At 48.6% G+C, this 18,511-nt stretch overlaps 2 protein-coding genes across 4 annotated transcripts in view; one reads left to right on the top strand and one right to left on the bottom strand.

The window, feature by feature from the left end:
- The window catches only part of LOC144121990 (uncharacterized), a 29,909-nt gene extending 13,646 nt beyond the window's left edge, over window positions 1–16,263 (bottom strand). Inside the window, exon 1 of the mRNA XM_077655471.1 lies at window positions 16,257–16,263. The gene's annotated coding sequence lies outside the window, so the exon portion shown is untranslated. The remainder of the gene's footprint in view (window positions 1–16,256) is intronic.
- Window positions 14,290–18,511, top strand: part of LOC144121989 (meso-2,3-butanediol dehydrogenase-like) — a 53,771-nt gene continuing 49,549 nt past the window's right edge. Inside the window, exon 1 of one of the 3 annotated variants that reach the window (XM_077655469.1) lies at window positions 14,290–14,544. In XM_077655469.1, coding sequence (XP_077511595.1) covers window positions 14,508–14,544 — 37 coding nt within the window. In that variant the 5' untranslated portion in view covers window positions 14,290–14,507. The remainder of the gene's footprint in view (window positions 14,545–18,511) is intronic. The other 2 variants (XM_077655468.1, XM_077655470.1) reach the window with 2 other exon arrangements.

The following is an 18,511-nucleotide window of genomic DNA, read 5'->3' as shown; positions in this document are numbered from 1 at the left end:
AGCTACGGAAAGGGAGTGCCTCGCCGTTGTCTGGGCAGTAAAGCACTTCAGATGCTACCTTTACGGCCGCAAATTCAAGCTAGTCACAGACTGCCATCCTCTGAAATGGGTGATGAGTGTCAGGGGCCCTAGCTCGCGACTCGCTAGATGGAATCTACACCTGCAGGAATACTGCTTTGAAGTTGAGCACAAGTCAGGAAAGACACATCTGAATGCTGATGCACTCAGCCGCACAGCTGCCGTGGCAGCTATAGATGAGTTTGTCCCCGTAGTCGACCCCGCCGAATTACGCACAGAGCAGTGCAAAGATCCTGACCTGAAGCGAATAATCGAAAGCTTAGAGGGCGCACCGTCTCACCCCGAACAGCTAGGTTATTTCATTGACAAAGACGGCACCCTGTGTCGGCGCACGAGGCCAACCAGGAAAGGGAGATTAGAGAAAACCGCTTGGGAGAGAGTCGTCATACCTCGGTCGTGGACAGAAAGGGTTCTTCGCGCGTTTCACGATGCGCCATGCGCCGGTCATTTTGGCGTAGCGAAGACACGCAGGCGTGTGGAGCGTTTGTAGTTTTGGAGTGGCATGCGACAGGATGTTAGAGACTACTGTGCGAAGTGTCATTCCTGTCTCGAAAGAAAAACACCCAAGGGACGAAGACCAGCTCCAATTCAGCCGTTCTCTGAGGTTTCGGCTCCCTTCGAGTGGACAGGTATGGACATAATGGGCCCATTGCCCACGACCACTTCCGGAAACAAGTACATTTTAGTATTTGTCGATCACCTTTCAAAATACGCGGAAGCGGTAGCACTCCCAGATCAGAAGGCAGACACGGTTGCAAGAGCATTTGTCGAACAGATCGTGCTCCGACATGGACCCCCGAGGCAACTCTTGACAGATCGGGGAACGAACTTCGTGTCGCAGCTAATGAGGAGAGTTTGCGAGCTGCTTAAGATCGCTAAGAAGCAGACAACACCGTACCATCCGGCTTGCAACGGCGCGGTGGAGCGACTGAACCAAACCGTGGCCGGGTTCCTGTCGCATTTTGTTTCGCGCGACCAGCGGGACTGGGACTTGTGGCTCCCGTATGCAATGTTTGCCTACAATTCCGCAGCACAGGAGAGCACGGGCGAATCGCCATTCTTTCTTCTCTACGGCCGAGACCCGGACCAGCCTAGTGAAGTGCCAGAGGGCCCCCGTCGTGTCCCATACGCTTCACTGGACGACTATAAGGTGGAGCTAGAATCGCGCTTGCAAGTGGCGAGGGACATCGCAAAGGAGGCCTTAAAGAAAGCGGCGAAGCGCAGGAAGGAGGTGCACGATCGCAGTGCTAGAGACGCGCCGTTTAATGTGGGGGACAGCGTGTACATTGAAAACTGCCAAAGGCAGATTGGGCTAGCTCGTAAGTTCCAGACGAAGTGGAGAGGACCGTGCGAGGTTGTCGAGAAGCTTTCTCCGGTAAACTTCAGAGTCCGAGACGTGAACCGGCGCTTGATAAGGATACACGCAAATCGCCTCAAGTCGGCCCCGGTTCAGTATTCACGAAATGAGGAAAGGGAAAGCGCGGATTTTGATGGGGACAGAAGTGAAGCGGAGCGCGCAGATAGTTCGCAAGAAACGCCCTCTCCTGCATTTGTTCGGCAGGCGCCAGAGGTGACGGCCGGAATGCCACCGGATTTACTTCATGCATTGCTAGAAGAAGAAGCGCGCGAGGTTGCCGCGCAGATAACGCCAGGGGAGGCTTTTGCCACGAGCCCTCGCGAGTCCCAAAGCAGACAAAGGGTCACAGACTTACTTAGTATGACTCATGAAGGCCGATATCCGCTGCGAAATCGGAAAGCTAAGTCGGACTAATGGTGTAAACAGAGCGGAGTTGTGAACTGGTCAGAATTGTGTAATGCCGCAGCTCATAACATTGCTATATGCGTATGTGTTAAGTTATCGGAGTTAGTAGTTAAACCTTTCTGTCATTAAGTAACACCTTCACAGGAGAGCATGCGGAGCGCATGCAGAACCTGCCCTACTTCCTTTCGTTATCTATATTTTTGTCTGTGCCGTGATCGTGCTAGAAGTGGGAGCTCCTTTGTAACTGTGGTAAATTTATTTCGTCCAGTTTGGACTAGAAAGGAGAGGCTTGGGTGCTGAGTTTCATGTTTATCTGTAAAAGAAGATCAGTGCTGCCCCTGGAGACGCCAGTTATGACAGCGGAGGCATATGGTGTTGTGCAGTGGTGTTGAGTGCAGCGAAAAGTGTTTTGTCGGACGCACTGTGCGAGGCGATTCAGAAAGACAAGGGGAGCTGCAGGGACTGAAATGTTCGGAGAACATTCTTCTGAAGGGTGAGCGAGTGTGACATTCCTTGTGTGCTACGAGGTACATTCCTTGTGTGTGCTACGAGGTACATTCCTTGTGTGTGCTACGAGGTTCCACGTTCGACGGCGCGGCGTAGACGGAGACCCAGATGACAGGCATCATCAATTACCCAGCCATGCTCGTTGAGAGTGACAACCAGAACGGAGGGGTTTAAGCCCAACCGGACCCAACCGGACCCGCCGCCGCCGCCGCGGGGAAACAGGCTTTATCCTCCCCAATTGGCGTGGCGGTTCCAGGAGCGGCCCTTCCGGGCACATTCCAGGACAAGGGAACTGTCAGCGATCCAGAGCGCGCCTTACCTTGAGGAGCGAGTGTCAGTTGATGGATGAAGAATGGAGGCCGGTGACCCGCGGGAACTGTCAGCGGGCCAGAGCGCGCCGTACCACAGCCGACGCTATGCGCTACCGCGAAGACAACATTCTTTCCCTCGGACTCAACACGTGAGGGGGGCGAGACAATAAGTGCGGTGGTATGTTAGTGCGCCCAAGTGAAAGCCCTAGCCCCCCCTCCTTCCCCTCCGGCGTGGGCGTCCTCACCCTAGGGGGTGTGGAGAAGAGGATATAAAAATCGAGAAGCAGTACGGAAGAGGGGACGCTCAGGACGACATCGTTCGCCAAGAGGGCCTTCAGCGCCGAAGCCCGACGGCGTGCAGCTTCTGCCAGCAACCGCTCGAGCCCAACTCCGGAGCCACTCCATCGCCCCCATGAAGTCGTCGGCACGTAAGCTCGGACGCCCCAGCCTCTGATGTATAATCTTAATCATGTGTAATTATTGAATATACCTGTTTGTTTAAACTGAGCCATACGGTGTCTCTTTGCCTCTCCGTCCCGTGTGGACCTGCGCATTATGGGGGTCATCACAGCAGGGACTACAAGCGGTGGGCCTTGTGTAGCCCAGGTTGCTCTTCTCGAGTGACCAATCATTAATTTCACTGTCACGTACCACGATAGGCAGTTTTCTTCTCGCTATTCGCTGGGCAGGTTGTGATGACGCCTGAAGGTCACGTGACCTATGTGGCCCACCTGCCCCCTAGGTTGCTCGCTAGGCACAACCTGCCAGAGGCGTGCCCATGATTTTTTCTCACAACACTGACGCGGCGCCGACAGCGTCGATACCGCGTTTTCTGGAGAGCGGGGCCTTTAACGCTCATTAAAGATAAAGAGTTCCTGTGTAAGAAAGCTGGGAGCGCCGCACAAAGGCGCGCCATCATCCGAAAAAGCGCTCACTGGCGGCGACTCGATCTAGGCAATAGCCTCACTGCTATTGCGCCAGGCTATGAACGCATCCGCTACGGCCAAGCATTGCGGAATCGACCTCGAGGGCAGCTACCGTTTGCCACAAACCAGTGCACTCCGAGGCCTTGAAATCCGGCATGCACCGCTCTCCAATAAACATCGGCAACCACACATTCCTGTACTACCTGTCAGTTGTACAGTACAACGCCCCACAGTTGCAGACGTCTCCATCTGCCTTAGGCAGAACCCCCCCTCTCACCTCCAACTGCCACATGAAGTCACGCTGGCAAGAGGCAGACTCCGCCCGCTGCCTGCGCTCTAGAGGAATCAAAAGCGGGACATGATCACTGACTCCACTACTCTGTTCGATGTGGTATCTAACTATGCGCAGACGCGCTGGACGCGCCTGCGAAACGCCAACGCAGCTGCACAAAAAACATGCGTTCGCAAGGCCTGTAGCCCCGACTGACCGTTGCGTCAGGTAGAAATCCCCTGAGCCTTGTCCCCAAAAAATTGGAGGCGAATGCCCGCGCTTGGTAAGCATCACCCCCGCAACAAATTAAGAGGAAGCGCAGAGCCAGCAGCCGGCAGCAGATAGACACAGAAGGTAAAGCGAGCCCATCGCGCTAACGTGCCTGGAAAGCGTTGCACTCCACATCAGCTCCGTGCGAGCCCCCCGGAACAAGTAATTCAGAAGAGGCTGAAGAGGCCGGGGAACTCGAAGAGGCTGTTTCGTTATATCTCCGATGGGCGAAAACAAGCTGCAAGAAGCCGAGTGGACTTGGTAGCGTTGCTCTAGCAAGGGCACATTGAAGTTGCCGGTCATCGTAGCGCTGCTGTGCACCTCATTTGAGACCAAACTGCACATCCAAGATAACGCGACTCATAGTGCCAGACTCATACTGCACGTTTTGAAGAGCACTGCTGAGCCACGGATCAGGCTGGCAATTACGTATTCGAATGAGACAACTGCTGGTATAGGTAATATTCAGTATCAATTTAAGCCGAATATTTTTATTGGTTCATCACTATTCTATTCACAGTCGTCATAATCAGCTGCAGCAGCAGCAGCAGCCTAACTGCGTCCACGGCAGGACAAATATTTCTCCTATTGACCGCCGACCCACTCTGCTGTGCTGCTGCGGCTGCCTTATCCCCGCAAACTCCCTAATCTCCTCTGCCCACCTGACGGTGTGCCACCCCTTTGAATAATTAACGATAAAGAATGCTGGCTAGGTATTTCTTCAATTGGGCGTGTGGTTTGCGTAGTTAAGAGAATTCAAAGGATTCCACATCTATTTGCAGTGTTGATCGCTATGAGAGCACTCGTGTGCCATACAGCGTTACGAAAAATAGTTTGCAGACACATGACTGGACGGGTGTGTTGTGCAGTTTATAAACGTTCCATAAATACAGCACAGATTTCACTAGCGGAACTGCTGTTTAAAGTAGGCATCATATTTTCGTCATTTCCGCGTCGTCAGCACCCAACTGGGCAATAAAGCACTGTACAATATCGAGTTGTAAGCGAACGCGTTCGCCTGAGCTGGACATTTTAAAAGGGGGATAGTCCCACCATTACGAAAACGCAATAAAGGACTTACTAATAAAAAACTGCATTCAGCGATGCTTCCCAGAAAACGAATCTTATGCTGTGTGGTGAGACGTGAAAAGTTATCGGCCGTTATGCTTTACAGACGGTCTTTTTTAGGCATCAGCGGAGGTGTTAAATAAAACGTCCAAGAAAGAACAGAAGACCAAAAAAAGGCTAACGAGAGGGGGCACCGCCGAAATGTGAAGATTTCTCTGCACAGTGAACAGGCTGATAAAAAGTGCTCCGACAAGAATGGGGCTGTATGCCATTCCTTTCCTTCAGCCGCTCGTCATGTGCCGGGTCTCTCATTGGCCAGTAATACTCTTTAAAGGTATAAAAGTGTGAGACGCCGGACAAAGCCGCGTCGTCTAGTGAAATGGCATTACGTGTTCCATCGAATATTCATGACCAGACTTTTCGTGGAGGGTGTGCCGCATAGAGATAGAGATACCCCATGCAGACAGATATATCACCTTAATAAAGTCTGTGCAGTGTTTGCGCGCACAAAAAAGTACAAAACTCGTCTTTCGTTCTGGCCATAAACAAGGGGAATACTATGCCGTCCAGCATCGTGTCATCGCCGAACTTGCCGCATTTTCAGTCAGCGTACTTAACATTTCTATGCACCCATGTCACTTAATAATATATGTTCTGATTGTTCATTCTGCTTTTTGCTCTTAGTTGCTCAGTGCCTAATTTAATATCGTTTGGTCATGTATTATATACAAAATTTTAAAATGTATTGCCCGTCCAGATGTGTAGCACTGTTTACGTTTTTATTTTGCAACAAAAAGAAAACTGTTTCGCACCTTTGTTCTAATTTGTTGTTTCCTATCATCCTGCTTATTCTGCAACTGAATACCTCTTCGTTTCACGTGTGCACGTTCGTATTTCAACGTCATACGCTGTGTGTAACCCAAAAAGAAAAAGCAAAGAAGGGAAGAAATCCTGGATGTGACGCCGGTTTGTCACCGAGACAGGTAGATATGTCATCTTTTTTTTTAATCAGGACAAAGCGAGCAGCGCACGTTTCACCAAAGCCGTGCCCCCCCCCCCCCCCAATCTATTATCGCGATCCCTACGGCCTAACTCTACATTGAATAAGCTATAGGTGGATACAATTCACGAACGAAGCGGCTTTACACCGTCAAAGGGCTCCCTTCCAGCCAATGGTGTCGGCGGATTCTGATGACCCTGCTAGCGTGACAAAGCAGCGGAGCGGCGCGACAATGCAGGGAGAAGACTATCTCCGTTTTTTTTTTTGATACAGAAGTGTGGCCCTGTGGTAGAGCATCCGCCTCGCATTCGGGAGGTGCTGGGTTCGGTCCCCAGTGCAGCCCGGTACCCACCGGGTTTTTATTGGGTACAAGATTTCCCCCGGCCTGGTGCTCGGCTCATCTAGGGTGGGATGCTTAGTAGAAGGGTCCTGGACTGAACAGTTGCGTTGACGGATCAGACATAAGTTCCGCCCTCAGCAACCCTAAGTCCGCCTCGTGCGGTAGAAGCTCAACTTGTGGCCCTTCACGCTAGTAGGGTCATGTGAATCGGCCACCACCATTGGCTGGAAGAGGGTCCTCTGACGAAGAAAAGTCGATTCGTTCTTGAGTTGTATCCGACTATAGCACGTAGGAGCGAGAAAAAAATCTCACGACTACGAGCATTAAACGAAGTGCACGCGCAGTGCGATGTCTCGACACCAGAAGTGTTGCGTCAGATGGCGCGGCGATGCAGTTTGCTATGGTATCTGTCGGCTCCCGCGTTGCCCGACTTATTTTGCCGCCTGTTGTACGTGTTTGTGGAGGCGTTCGCCCACATTTCTTTTTCGGTCGTAGCGACACATTCGGTCCCATCGGTCGTCATCTCACCTTCGTCGTTGGCAGCAGAACGCTGTGTTACCGACACAGTCGAGCATGTGTGCTCCGTCGTCAAACCCGCGTAGGGTCGCTGATTTTGAAGACGCTTGCTGGGGTGCAGACGCCTGCGGATACAGCCCATTTGTCGCCGAGCACATGGAGGTGCAAAATGGACGTAGCAGAAGTGATGGGTGGCGGATGGCAATATCCTATGCCATTCTCTTTTCCAGCAGGAGTCGGTTCCTGCGCTTTCGCGTAATCAGGTCCCTTTACAGGCGAACTGCTGCGCCCAGGCGTGTTCCATTGCGCGCTTAAAAACTGCTGCTGTCAGCCGCTTTTGTGCCGTGCAACGTACGCGAGACCGAACTTTGACTGATTTTAAGTGCGCGTTTGGCTTAAAGCGTTCCTTACTCAAGTGAGCTGTCGATGTAGCTCCGCTCGCTGACGCGCGCCATATTTGGCTTCGACAGAACGCGAAGCTCAAGCCTATAAGCAAAGACAGATGGCGTGAAAGAATTAGCTGTGATTCAACCCGGCTGAACCCAGAAATACGAACAAAAGCCCTGCTAAGGTAAGCACCCGGCGCACGCTTTTATATAGTGAACGCCTCGTCACGTGATTTCCGGCAGTTGCGAGAGTGCCGTGGGCTCCGCAAACTCAGCTGTCGCGAGCCGCAGCGAGTCACGTGATTCGATATTTGCGAGGCGAGCGAGCACCGTCGGTAGCTGTGGCGAGGTGTGGCGAGTCACGTGGCATGACGTCAGAGCCAAGTCTCCGCCCCTCCCAGTTTGAAGGTCAAACTGGACAGCCGCATGAGCTTCAGCTTTGTATCGAAGGGGTAGAGCTTTCGCTCTAAAAACTACTATTGGACAAGTACCCAAGTGGTGGTTCGTCTAAAGAGTGCTTTCTCCTCCCGTTAGGCAGTAAATTTTGGGCGCAGAGATCAGCGCAGCCAGCTTCATCGCAGGTTATGTATATCCAGAAGGTAGCGACCTCTTTTTATTTTGCTGAAAAGGGAACAGAGCGAACGCAGGACGAAGAGAGGAACGTGCAACACACACAGCGCCTGCGTCGTGCGTTCCTCTCTTCGTGCTGTGTTCCCTTTTCAGCAATGTTATACCAACTGGCCCGCAACCACACCCTCGCAATCTTTTTATTTTGCCGCCCGCCGGCCATCTTCATTTTCACGCTTACTCTCTATTTTCGCCTTTATCTGCATTTGACATGCGTCACACGGATTGCGGTGGTTCGATATTATTTCGGAAAGAGGTAATAACTTTATCGCAAGCACAGGACACGAACTCGTTAGACATTTGGGCGAGCGATTGTGAGAACGACTAATCATAAGTGGAACAGTTTCGCGCCAAAACCTAATCGAAATCCCGGCGCAATAGATGGTGAACATTACCGTTTTCTTAATCCACTTACAAATGTGGAGACTTATTGGGGGCATTATGATAAACCCTGCTTTTTAACGCAGGCAAAGAATCTCGGCACACGACAGAGACGAGACGTAGCGTTAAAAATCAACTGAAAAAAATTGGCGATGGTTTAGCTCTGGTTAAATCTGGAGTGACGCGATAGCTGCAGCTGGCCGAGTGGAAATTGTTCACGTCATGAACCACGTGATCAGCAACGGCGCCGCGCCGCCGGCAGCTGTTCCGCACCACGTGACCAACCACGTGACAGCTTTGCGGCGCCACCACATTGAAGGCTCCAAATGCTACCGTAATGTAGCTAATCTACAAAACGTAGGTAAGCGATTTTCTCATGCTGGCATCAGATAACCGAGTGCAAAAAAAAACATATCAGAAGGAAACATGTTAATCAAATCTTCGCTTTCAACAATTCAGGGCCCTTTTATCCTGGGAGATATGGACGTTGCGCTGACGGTAATCCGCTACGTTGTGCTCAGCTATATTGAAAGCTTCGCCCGGATAGATATTCATTTGTCTTTTGCCCTTCATGTGCGTTATCACTTGCGTCTCAGTAAGCACAGACGCACACGGTGAGATAGGGCGTTTTGAACAATGAGCAGCAAGATTTGCAGGGTGAGGCGTGCTGGCGAGCTTATCTGTGCTCTCATATTGGAGTGTTCAAACACCGCCCAGTTTGGCGCGTATATCAGCAGCTGTTTCAACTCAAAGAAAGCGCATACACTGCATCCAGCAGTCATTCGACGAATTTTCCCGCCGATTTTGTGCTGCATCCTTTGACGTTCGGAGACTTAGCAGTGTACACTTTCGTCTCGCTTATACTTTTGAACTTCTTGGAAGCTCAAATTACTACCACGACTCCGAAATTATTTGTAACTTTCTTTTGCCTATGCGAGATATTGTGGACGTATCAAGCCTAGGCAGCGTTGCCAGCGCCCGAAAAGTTAAAAAAGTTTATGCAAGAAAGTTAACACTTGGAAGCCTCAGCGCATCAAAAGATGAAAAAGAAAATACGCGAAAGAAATCGTCCAATGCGCGTAAAATTATACCATTCATTTGTAACAGCTGCTACATGGGCCATAATGGCCGACGTTTGAACGTTTGATTACAAGAGTATAGATATGCTCGCCAGCACACAAGTCACCCTGCAAAACTTGCTGCTCATTGTTCAAAGTGCCCGACCTCACAGTGTGCGCTTCTGCTTAGCGACACGCAAGTGAAAGTGCACATGAAGGGCAAAAGACAAACGGATATCTTTGAAGCTTTGAAGACAGCTAAGGAGGACAGGAGCGTCAGCGCAACCGTCGATATCTCTCAGCATAAAAGAGATGTATTTCCTGAAAGCGAAACTTTGATCACCATCTTTATTCGCTATGCACTTCTTTTTGTTCATCTGTTGTTTTCTGCGTGTGTGCTGCTCCCGCATTGCTGCCCACGTATTTTGGCTGTCATATTTGACTGCCACAGAACTGCAAATAAAAACGAGCTACTAGTTAGCTCTTCTTCTGCTCGGTGTCGTGTAATAAGTCTTTGTGTCTGTGTTCAATCTGCGCCATTGTCCACCGTGAGCTAAAATGCACCACTTCGCACACTAACGTTTTTGGCTTATTGAGGGCGCTCGCAAGCACCACTGGGCAAGAGGACGCAAGGAAGAAACCAGCAGGAAAGGGGGAATGCCCCAGCTTTCTCAGTATGCAGGGGCCCTATGCAGTGATTACCCCTCGCGACCTAAACTTTGGTCTATTATCAATGCACCTGACTAATCTGTGTCCATTGACGTGGTATATGCACTGCCGTCCATTACCAATGCACCCGCGCAATCCGTTTTAGTGGCGCGGATTACAGTGTAAATATTGGTTACAAAAACGGCGCGTACCGTTATGCCAACGGCCTAGGAGTCAAAGGCGTCTCGCGAGTTTCTTGTTCCAAGCCCATGTTGTTTCGAATCTAAGTGGCAGGCTTGTGAGAAGCCTTCTCTACCCGTGTATAATACATTCTGGACTGAAGGGCTTCGATTTCAGCAACAGCTCCGGCGTCAACTATGCAGCGATTTGGGCAAGCCTTTCAAGTGAGTGTGTCCGCAATGGGAGCAAAAGCCGTGGCCTCCGCAAAAATAGTTATATCGGCCCAGGGTCGAGGTGTTGCTACGGCACCTGTCAGCAGTAATTCTTACCTCCCTTCCCCGTATGCTTACCGATAGGCTGGCTTACAACTCCCTTCTTTGCATGCGGACCTTGCTAGCCGTCCTTATCGTACTTAGGACTTCCGAGAGGTCATGCCTATTGTCACTGACTCAGACCTCAATTTCATCGTACAATTCTAAATGTCGCATGTCTGGATGGTTACATGCAAGCCAACTTTAAACAAGCATAAGTTCGTTAACTTCACATAGTTTGAAGTGAAAAACAAGAAAACTTGAAATGAAAACTTACTGGCTCGTACCCAGAGCAGAATGTGCTACTCTTAAGTGCTGCCATCAAAAGTTTGAGGCGTAACACTTTCGGGCTACTCGTGTTCGGTCTCGTACCAATGGTGTCTCGAGGAACGAACCAAACAGGCCCTGGTAATAGTTTGAAGTTGGGCAAATTAGTGAATCGTAAACGTGACAGAAAAAAGGCCGTAGAAAGTCAGGCCCGTTTTTGTTTACCCATCATAAGTGGGTTTTAATGCTTCATATCGTACATGTTTATGAGGGTTAACATGAGGTGTTTTTAGTTCCTTTCTTAGTGATTTCATTTTCTGCTGAGTTCTTGTTTACGTTATCGTGGAAGCGGCTGTAGAAACATATATGGTTTATGGGGGCTTAACGTCCCAGAGCGACTCAGGCTATGAGGGACGCCGTAGTGAAGAGCTCCGGAAATTTCGACCGCCTGGGGTTCTTTATCGTGCACTGACATCGCACAGCACACAGGCCTCTAGGATTTCGCCTCCACTGAAATGCGACCGCCGGGGCCGGGATCGCGCCCGCGTCTTTCGGGTCAGCGACCGAGCGCCATAAGCACTGAGCCTCCGCGGCGGGTTTAGAAATAGTTGGCTTCTTTGCTCATCCCTCCGCAATTGCGCTGCTCGGTACACTTTGTACTGCGTGTGCATGTCTTATTTCAAGGGTACGTAAAATGCCTCTCACGTGCGCAAAGATTTTCTTGTAAGAGCTACGCACTTCGAAATTTCCTGGTGAAGGCATGGCTTCGGAAGCCATTAATTCTTGCATCTTCGATAAATGAACGTATCTGTGATGGCCCATAAAAAATTGCGGCTCTAATCTATGCTGTGAAGCTGGTTGGACAGCGAAGCTGTAAAACGACACCCAAGTACCCATATTGAATATTCACACGCGTGGCTCTGCAAAGATCGAAACCAGAGACAAGTGAAATGTATTTATATGACCCTTTATTACTTCACAACGACATTCACGACTGCTTTATGATCAGTACGATATACACTGAGATTTTCAGTTTTAACTGTAGAAATATTCTTTGCTATGGTTAAATGAGTGCATGAACCATGAATGGTGGTTGGTTGAGTTGCATTGCTGAAACGGTGTTCCCATTTCTCACGCGCGTCTTATGACGCATCACGTGGTTTTGATGCTTGTTTTGTTTTTCTTAATGAAAATGAGTACTGAGCTATATCCTGTATGCCTGTTTTCAAAGTAGATTTAGCATTTATACATTTTTATTTGTTTTTATTTCTTTAAATATTTATTTTATATTTTAATTCTTTATGTATTTTAATTTATAATGTTATTTTCGAACTTTTTATTTCTGTTCTTTTATTTTTTTACATTACAACTGCTTTTTGGTCAGTATGAGATACTATTTCTATGCTGTTGGGTACTTTTCCACTCTAAGTAGCATTCAATTTTTAGCCTTGCGGTTTTTGCTGACGACGCGAACGGCACGAAAATTTCCTTGGACGATAGAGGTATACAGCTTCTCTGTAAAAAAATTGACCGTTGATTCACCAAATGCTTAGGCACAGCACTGTTTCCGGATGTCCTGAAGCGGACGTTGAATATTCCAATTTTACCTGTCATCCCGTGCATTACCTTACAGCTGTACAATATTTGATGAATCCCTAGCCATGTTCTTATTGTAGCGCATAGCGTATAGAGAACTTGCATGGTGATTCTTTTGTTTCATCAAAATACTGTTGCAGCCAAACCATTGTTCCTCTTAGGAAAGTTTGGAATCAGACAGAGTACTCACTGGACTGACGCTCCCTCTCAGAGGCAGGATCAGGCTTGCTTTCTAGTGCTTTGTTGCATTGGCGTATTTTCTTCTCAGATGGTTTTGATATCACCGCATTAGGACTTCGGAAATAGTTCATGGACATAGAGCATCATTGCACTGTAATACATTCAATTTTTAATACAAAAAGAACAGTCGTGACATTCATGGAGAAGCGCCTACTCCGGCTCTCGCCGTAGCATCTGCGCTGCCGCCGGTTACCCACCAGTTTTTCGAAAATGGGTGCAAACTAACCCTTGGCCTGGTTCTGGGCTTTATTTGGTGAGCGGTTGGTGAAAGCCGCTTGCGCTTAAATATATGATCAGTTTAGCTCTGGTGATAACCGAGCTACAAATGCATTTTCCTTCTCAGAAGAAACACAAATGCAAATGAACGTTCTTTTTGTAGAGTGAAGTGTTCCTACAGCTCCCTCGAAATCGACAGTTAACGCGGGTGTCTGCAGGATTTCGGTTCGGTCAGTGATCTATATCTTCGTGGTGGAACCGAGCTCCGAGGTACACAAATTATATCTACTTTTTTTTTCTGACGACTACGTCGATACCAAAAGTGGGACATTTGCAGCTACATTGTGACCCAATCAGAGACCGTATTCTGGGGAGAGCTACAGGACTGTGTTGTTTCCTGGGCACTACGCGAGGGCGTCGCCGTTGAAGCGGTCTTAATGAAGATCGTCACATCACATCACACACCCGTCGTGAAGCTCTTAAACACTAAATTAGAACTGCAGACGCTGCAGCGGAGGTTCCTGTTGACAGGTGATGTCAACGTTTATTATGTACAGTTTGACTACTGCCCGACCTAGGTTTAGCGCTTATTGTAAAAAAAATAATGATTCAACTTGAATGGCACAAGGGCCGTTTGCGAGATACGGCCATGACTATTGGGTTTGGTCAGCACAAAGAATTGATTGGGAGGCTTCTAGAAATCTAAAGCTAGCTGCTGCAAAACTGGCAAGCGGTGCATCTCGCCGCGATAGCGTGAGAGTTAAGATAAAATAAGTAAAAGATAGGCTCTGGAGCTTGTTTTTTTTTTTTTACAGTGGAAACAATGTTCGGTTACCCATAAAGGCTGTGAAAATCATGTTTTTAACAAGCTGTTAAAAAAACAACCGACCTTGAAGCATTGCACACGTTAAGAGCGCATAGGCGTTGGCTCGCTCTTTCCTACTGCGGCAAAAAATACCCCCACTTTAGGTCTTGTTAAAGGAGATAAAACGGCGTGGCTCATCTTTCCGTTAGGTTCTTTCACAGCAGTTAGTCTGCTGAGTCTGCGCACGACACACATGTTGACGCATTTCGTCCGTTAGAGGAGCAAGGGCGGCTGCTTAGGAGAGGAGAGGCATTACTCTGAACCCTTTAATCCGTTAAATGCACCTGGCTCCCCAAAACTAGCACGGCTGCCCGACAGGCTTCCAGTTCGCCGCCTGAACGAAAGGGGAAATTTTGACACGGTGTGAAGATCAAGCACACGTGGGGCGCTTTGGAGCGTGCAGCACCGATGCACACTTATGCAAAGCGCTGCAGAAACCCACAGCCCGCCTGGCCGTGATAGCGAGCAAAGCGTACGGTATCAGAGTGGCGATGTAAACGCATGCGCGCATGCCGGGAATATCATCAAAGCGAGATAAGGTAATGCACTGCAGCAAGTTTTAGCAGGGGGAGTCGGGTACGTTTTATGAGGAACCGCTGGCGTCGGCCGGCTGTGCTAGTCGCGCATTTCGCTGCGTGTCTTTGGGGGACCAAGGCGTACAAGGACTCAAGCGGGCTTGGGGCATGCCGGACCTAAAGGGAAAGGTCGCCTTGATCACAGGTAAGTGCTGCTTATAGGGACTCCAGCAAGAAGCAGGGGTGAGGGGAGATAGCTTGGTTGGTTGGAGTACCCATCCACTCCCGAGATGAGGAGTTAGGTTTCCTCCACAGGCTTACAGCGGCATCGGGACAAAATATTTCACAATCGCGGCCATCCCAAAAGGAACCCACACGCCCACAGTCTCTCGGTTCTTGAAAGGAACACGCGCCTTCGCTTTCTTCGTGCGGAAGCTGCGGATCCCAGAAAGCGTTTGGGCCGCTTACTGCAGTTGCCAATGGAACGTGCCGACGGTAACGTCTGCTAAAATGTGGCAGACTAGAGCATGTACCAAGGTAGATTTTGTGTTATCGCTGCTTGCATTGAAGCCCATACGTTAAAAACGTCGTCTTATGGTGTGGTGCCAGAGAGGGTGAGGCGAACTAAGCTGTGATGCAACTGAAAAACGAAAAAAAAAACTGTAACATCGTAAACACTTGTTTTTTTGGGGTGTAAAAATATTATTAGAACGCCTCGAGGTTCCTTATGACACGCTTGAAGTGTAAGCTGTTCGTCTTAATGTGGGAGAGGTGCATAATTAGGTCTATATACAGCTGCTTCTTTGGGATCTCTTTTCCGCACCCAAGTTTACGAGAAATGCGTTTTGACCGCATTGTGTCGATGGAGTTTATCTGACACGAAGAGACAACAGTGCAAATATTTTTATAAAACTCCACTTATTCATTGGAAACTACAACACAGACAGACTATTAATAGTGACGCAATAATAAGTGGCTGCCCTAAGCCACTAGACAAGTGTCATTTGCAGAAACTAAGCTAGATGCCTGCTGTGCCGAAGCGGCTTAAGAGAGCTGTAAATAGCGCTGCACTTTCCAAGTGAAATTACGGCTACCTTTCAGAACATATGGAGGATAGACACTTTCACCAATACAATCATGAGCGACGCAGACCATATGAATCGTGCAATAAAGCACTCTCACAAAATGTGAAAGCAAGGGGGCGTAGGGGAAAGTGAGCAAACACGAATAGCGAGTTTGCAGTCGCAGGAAACGTTCAAGCAACCACATGACTACCAAGAAAGATTTTAATAAAGCTTATGACCTCATTACAGACTGCTCGGTGCCTAACGCACAAAGAGGAATAGCACCTGAGCATCTGAGATTTTGTAAAGAGCCGTGAGATGTGACTTACAACACACTCTTCTCTGATATATATTACTAAACCAAGATAAAAGGGAAGTATCGCATCAACATAACACATACACAACTCAATGTGTACAAAATCCTTTTCAGTTGCAATTTTTAATGCTTAGTAACGTGCGCAGCGTAAACGTTCAAGCCAGCATTCACGTCGTGTTTGCAAACGATAGGGCAATAGATTTCTCCATTCCCAAAGCGTTGTTCAATATTTAGATGGATATAAATAATATGTATTCTTCAAATCACTGCCAAATGGAATTTGATCGCAGCCTTTCTTCACTACGGACGCAAATGATTCTCATGTATTATTTCACTTAGTACAGGTAACACAAAGTGCAATCCTTCTGTCCTACAGGTGCCAGGAATTTAACAGAATTCTGTACGTGGCACCTGCTTTTGGGCCAACTACACCAAGCGCTCACCCGAAAGTCACATCTGACACCTCCCAGATAGACGCTAGACACTTTTTTGGCTTGTAGATGCCATCGGCATACCACAGCGAAGCTTACACCGTACCGTTGCAGTATGATGTCAGCGGAGTAGTTCCCGCTTGCACACTTTCCTACGGAGCACTCTTCGCCTCGAAGCACAGCGTCTTCTCGAGAAGCTGCAGCGTCAGAATCGTACGACTGGCGTTTTGGCTGGTATGACAGAAAAAAGCGCGCACACTTAGACGACGAGAACGCAGCACGAGGGAAAAAATAAACCAAGCACTTGAGATAAACTCTGATAGAAGGCGAGCAGCCGCGCGCAACGAAGTCACGAGATCACAAGAAACGCCCAAGGTCGTTTTACATAAGTCGCGACGGCGGAGGTCGAATGCGGGCTAGAACCAAACACCAGAGACAGCAGTAAATCTGCGGAAACGAAGGGCCAAAATTAAGTGCGCGGACAAACACAAATAAGAGAAAAGTAATTGGTTACATATCTATAATTTATAACCGCTTAAAGCACAATTTTAATTATTCGTTTTACGAATTTTAATTGCACGCATTTGTTTGGAAAATACATCGCTTTTTTATAAAATAATATATACATGTTCGCGTTCCCTCAGATCAGCGGCCAGCGACTCTCCGTCATCCACCTTGACTATTCTGCGGCTTGCTTGCCGATAGCTGGCCGCAGCCGCCGACCATGGGCGGCCTGTCTCGTCACCTCAAGAATTCAGTGCGTGCAGCTCCTCGCCTTTTATCAGCGTTTACTTCAAGTGCTTGGTTTCTTTTTATCCTCGTGCTACATTCTCGTCGTCTAAGTGTGCGCGCTTGTTTTTTTCCTTAGCGGCCACAGTTGCAGTCGTGCGGGTTTGGCGCTGCTGCCTTCGGAAAGACGCGTTGTTTCGAGAGGAAGAGTGCACAGAACCCAAAAAACTTGTGATCCTTAGGAAAGTGTCAAAGTGAGAACAGCTCTGCTATTATCACATTGCAACGGTACGGTGTTACAGAGGGTTTGGTACCTTTGTATGCCGTTCCCACTGAGTGCCTAGGCCAGACAGAAATATCTGTCCTCAACGTGTTCCTCCACGTGCCCTAATTTCACCGGGAAGCGCCGCGCAGTAGGCACACAAGAGGCAACTAGCTCGTTCTCTGCTCGTGTGAATTTTAAACTTGTCTCGCGTGTTCGTTCATCCGCGTGTTCCAGTCCAAATATTTTTTATGTGATGCCTTGCGCTTTAAAAATAATGAATGCTTCGACGTTGATTTTGAACTTCTTGCAGTGTGACCATTCCAAATCGTGTGTGTTAATTGACTTTGGTTAAAGATATGCACTGCTGTGTCTCTTTACGTTAGTCTGCACACTCCTGGCACAACCCATTGCTCGCAAACTCCGGTGCTCCAGAACGGCTCCCGAACGAGGATGTGTAACTGTACCTCTCCGGCATAAAGACTAGCAGGTGGGCCTGTTGGTAGGTTTACACCTTCAAATTGTGGTTGTTTTTTCTTCTGCACTCTGATTACTTATCCTTAATACAATGACCTTATTATGTCCTCCTGCACATACGCACCTCCCGCATATGAGGCGGATGCTCAACCATAAACATATATAGTGAATAAACAGACCAACGTTTAAAAACAATGTCATTTGACGTTTCGGCCGTGGAACGCCGTTCCACGGCCGAAACGTCAAATTACATGGTTTTCAAACGTTGGTCTCTGTTTATTCACTACTACTGACCGTGCCAAGAAGTCTTTTTCCCTGAAGCCATAGATTTATTTTGAGTCGATGTTTCCGACAGAGCCTGTCCTTTCTCAAGACTGCAGTTACAGCGATCTTCATCTTGTTAAGGAGCTAGCATTGACACACATGTACGATATACGGACAAAACAACAAGAAAACGGATGCTGGAAAGAAGATGGCCACAAAGGAGAGAATACTAGAAGAGAGAGAGAAAACAAAATAAAAATAAAATCGAAAAACGCGCTGTCCCCCGCCGCCCACCCCGCAGCCCCGGGGAGCCGGCCAGGGAAAAGAAAAAACAAAAACAAGGAGCGGGAGGGCATAATAGCCACCCCTCAATGCAACAGAGCAGCGGCGCGTAAGGTGCACAGAAACAGACGGTGGCGGAATCGTCCAACAGATAAAAATTAAAAATGCGTGCACTCGCGTGCCCCGGCCTTATAGAGTAAACAAATAAACAGAATAAAATGCAGACAGGGCAGGAGACTTCCGTCATCTGCAACCTCTTCGGCAGCCAGAAGCAAGGCCGAATCAGCGGCGCCGTGAGCTTAACTAACCACACGTGCACTGTGGCTGAAAACACCCATACACACAAT

Source organism: Amblyomma americanum, chromosome 2, assembly GCF_052857255.1.
Source record: "Amblyomma americanum isolate KBUSLIRL-KWMA chromosome 2, ASM5285725v1, whole genome shotgun sequence".
In the NCBI taxonomy this organism is placed as follows: domain Eukaryota; kingdom Metazoa; phylum Arthropoda; class Arachnida; order Ixodida; family Ixodidae; genus Amblyomma; species Amblyomma americanum.
The sequence above is the reverse complement of the archived record's forward strand: the minus strand, read 5'-3'. Positions and strand labels throughout refer to the sequence as shown.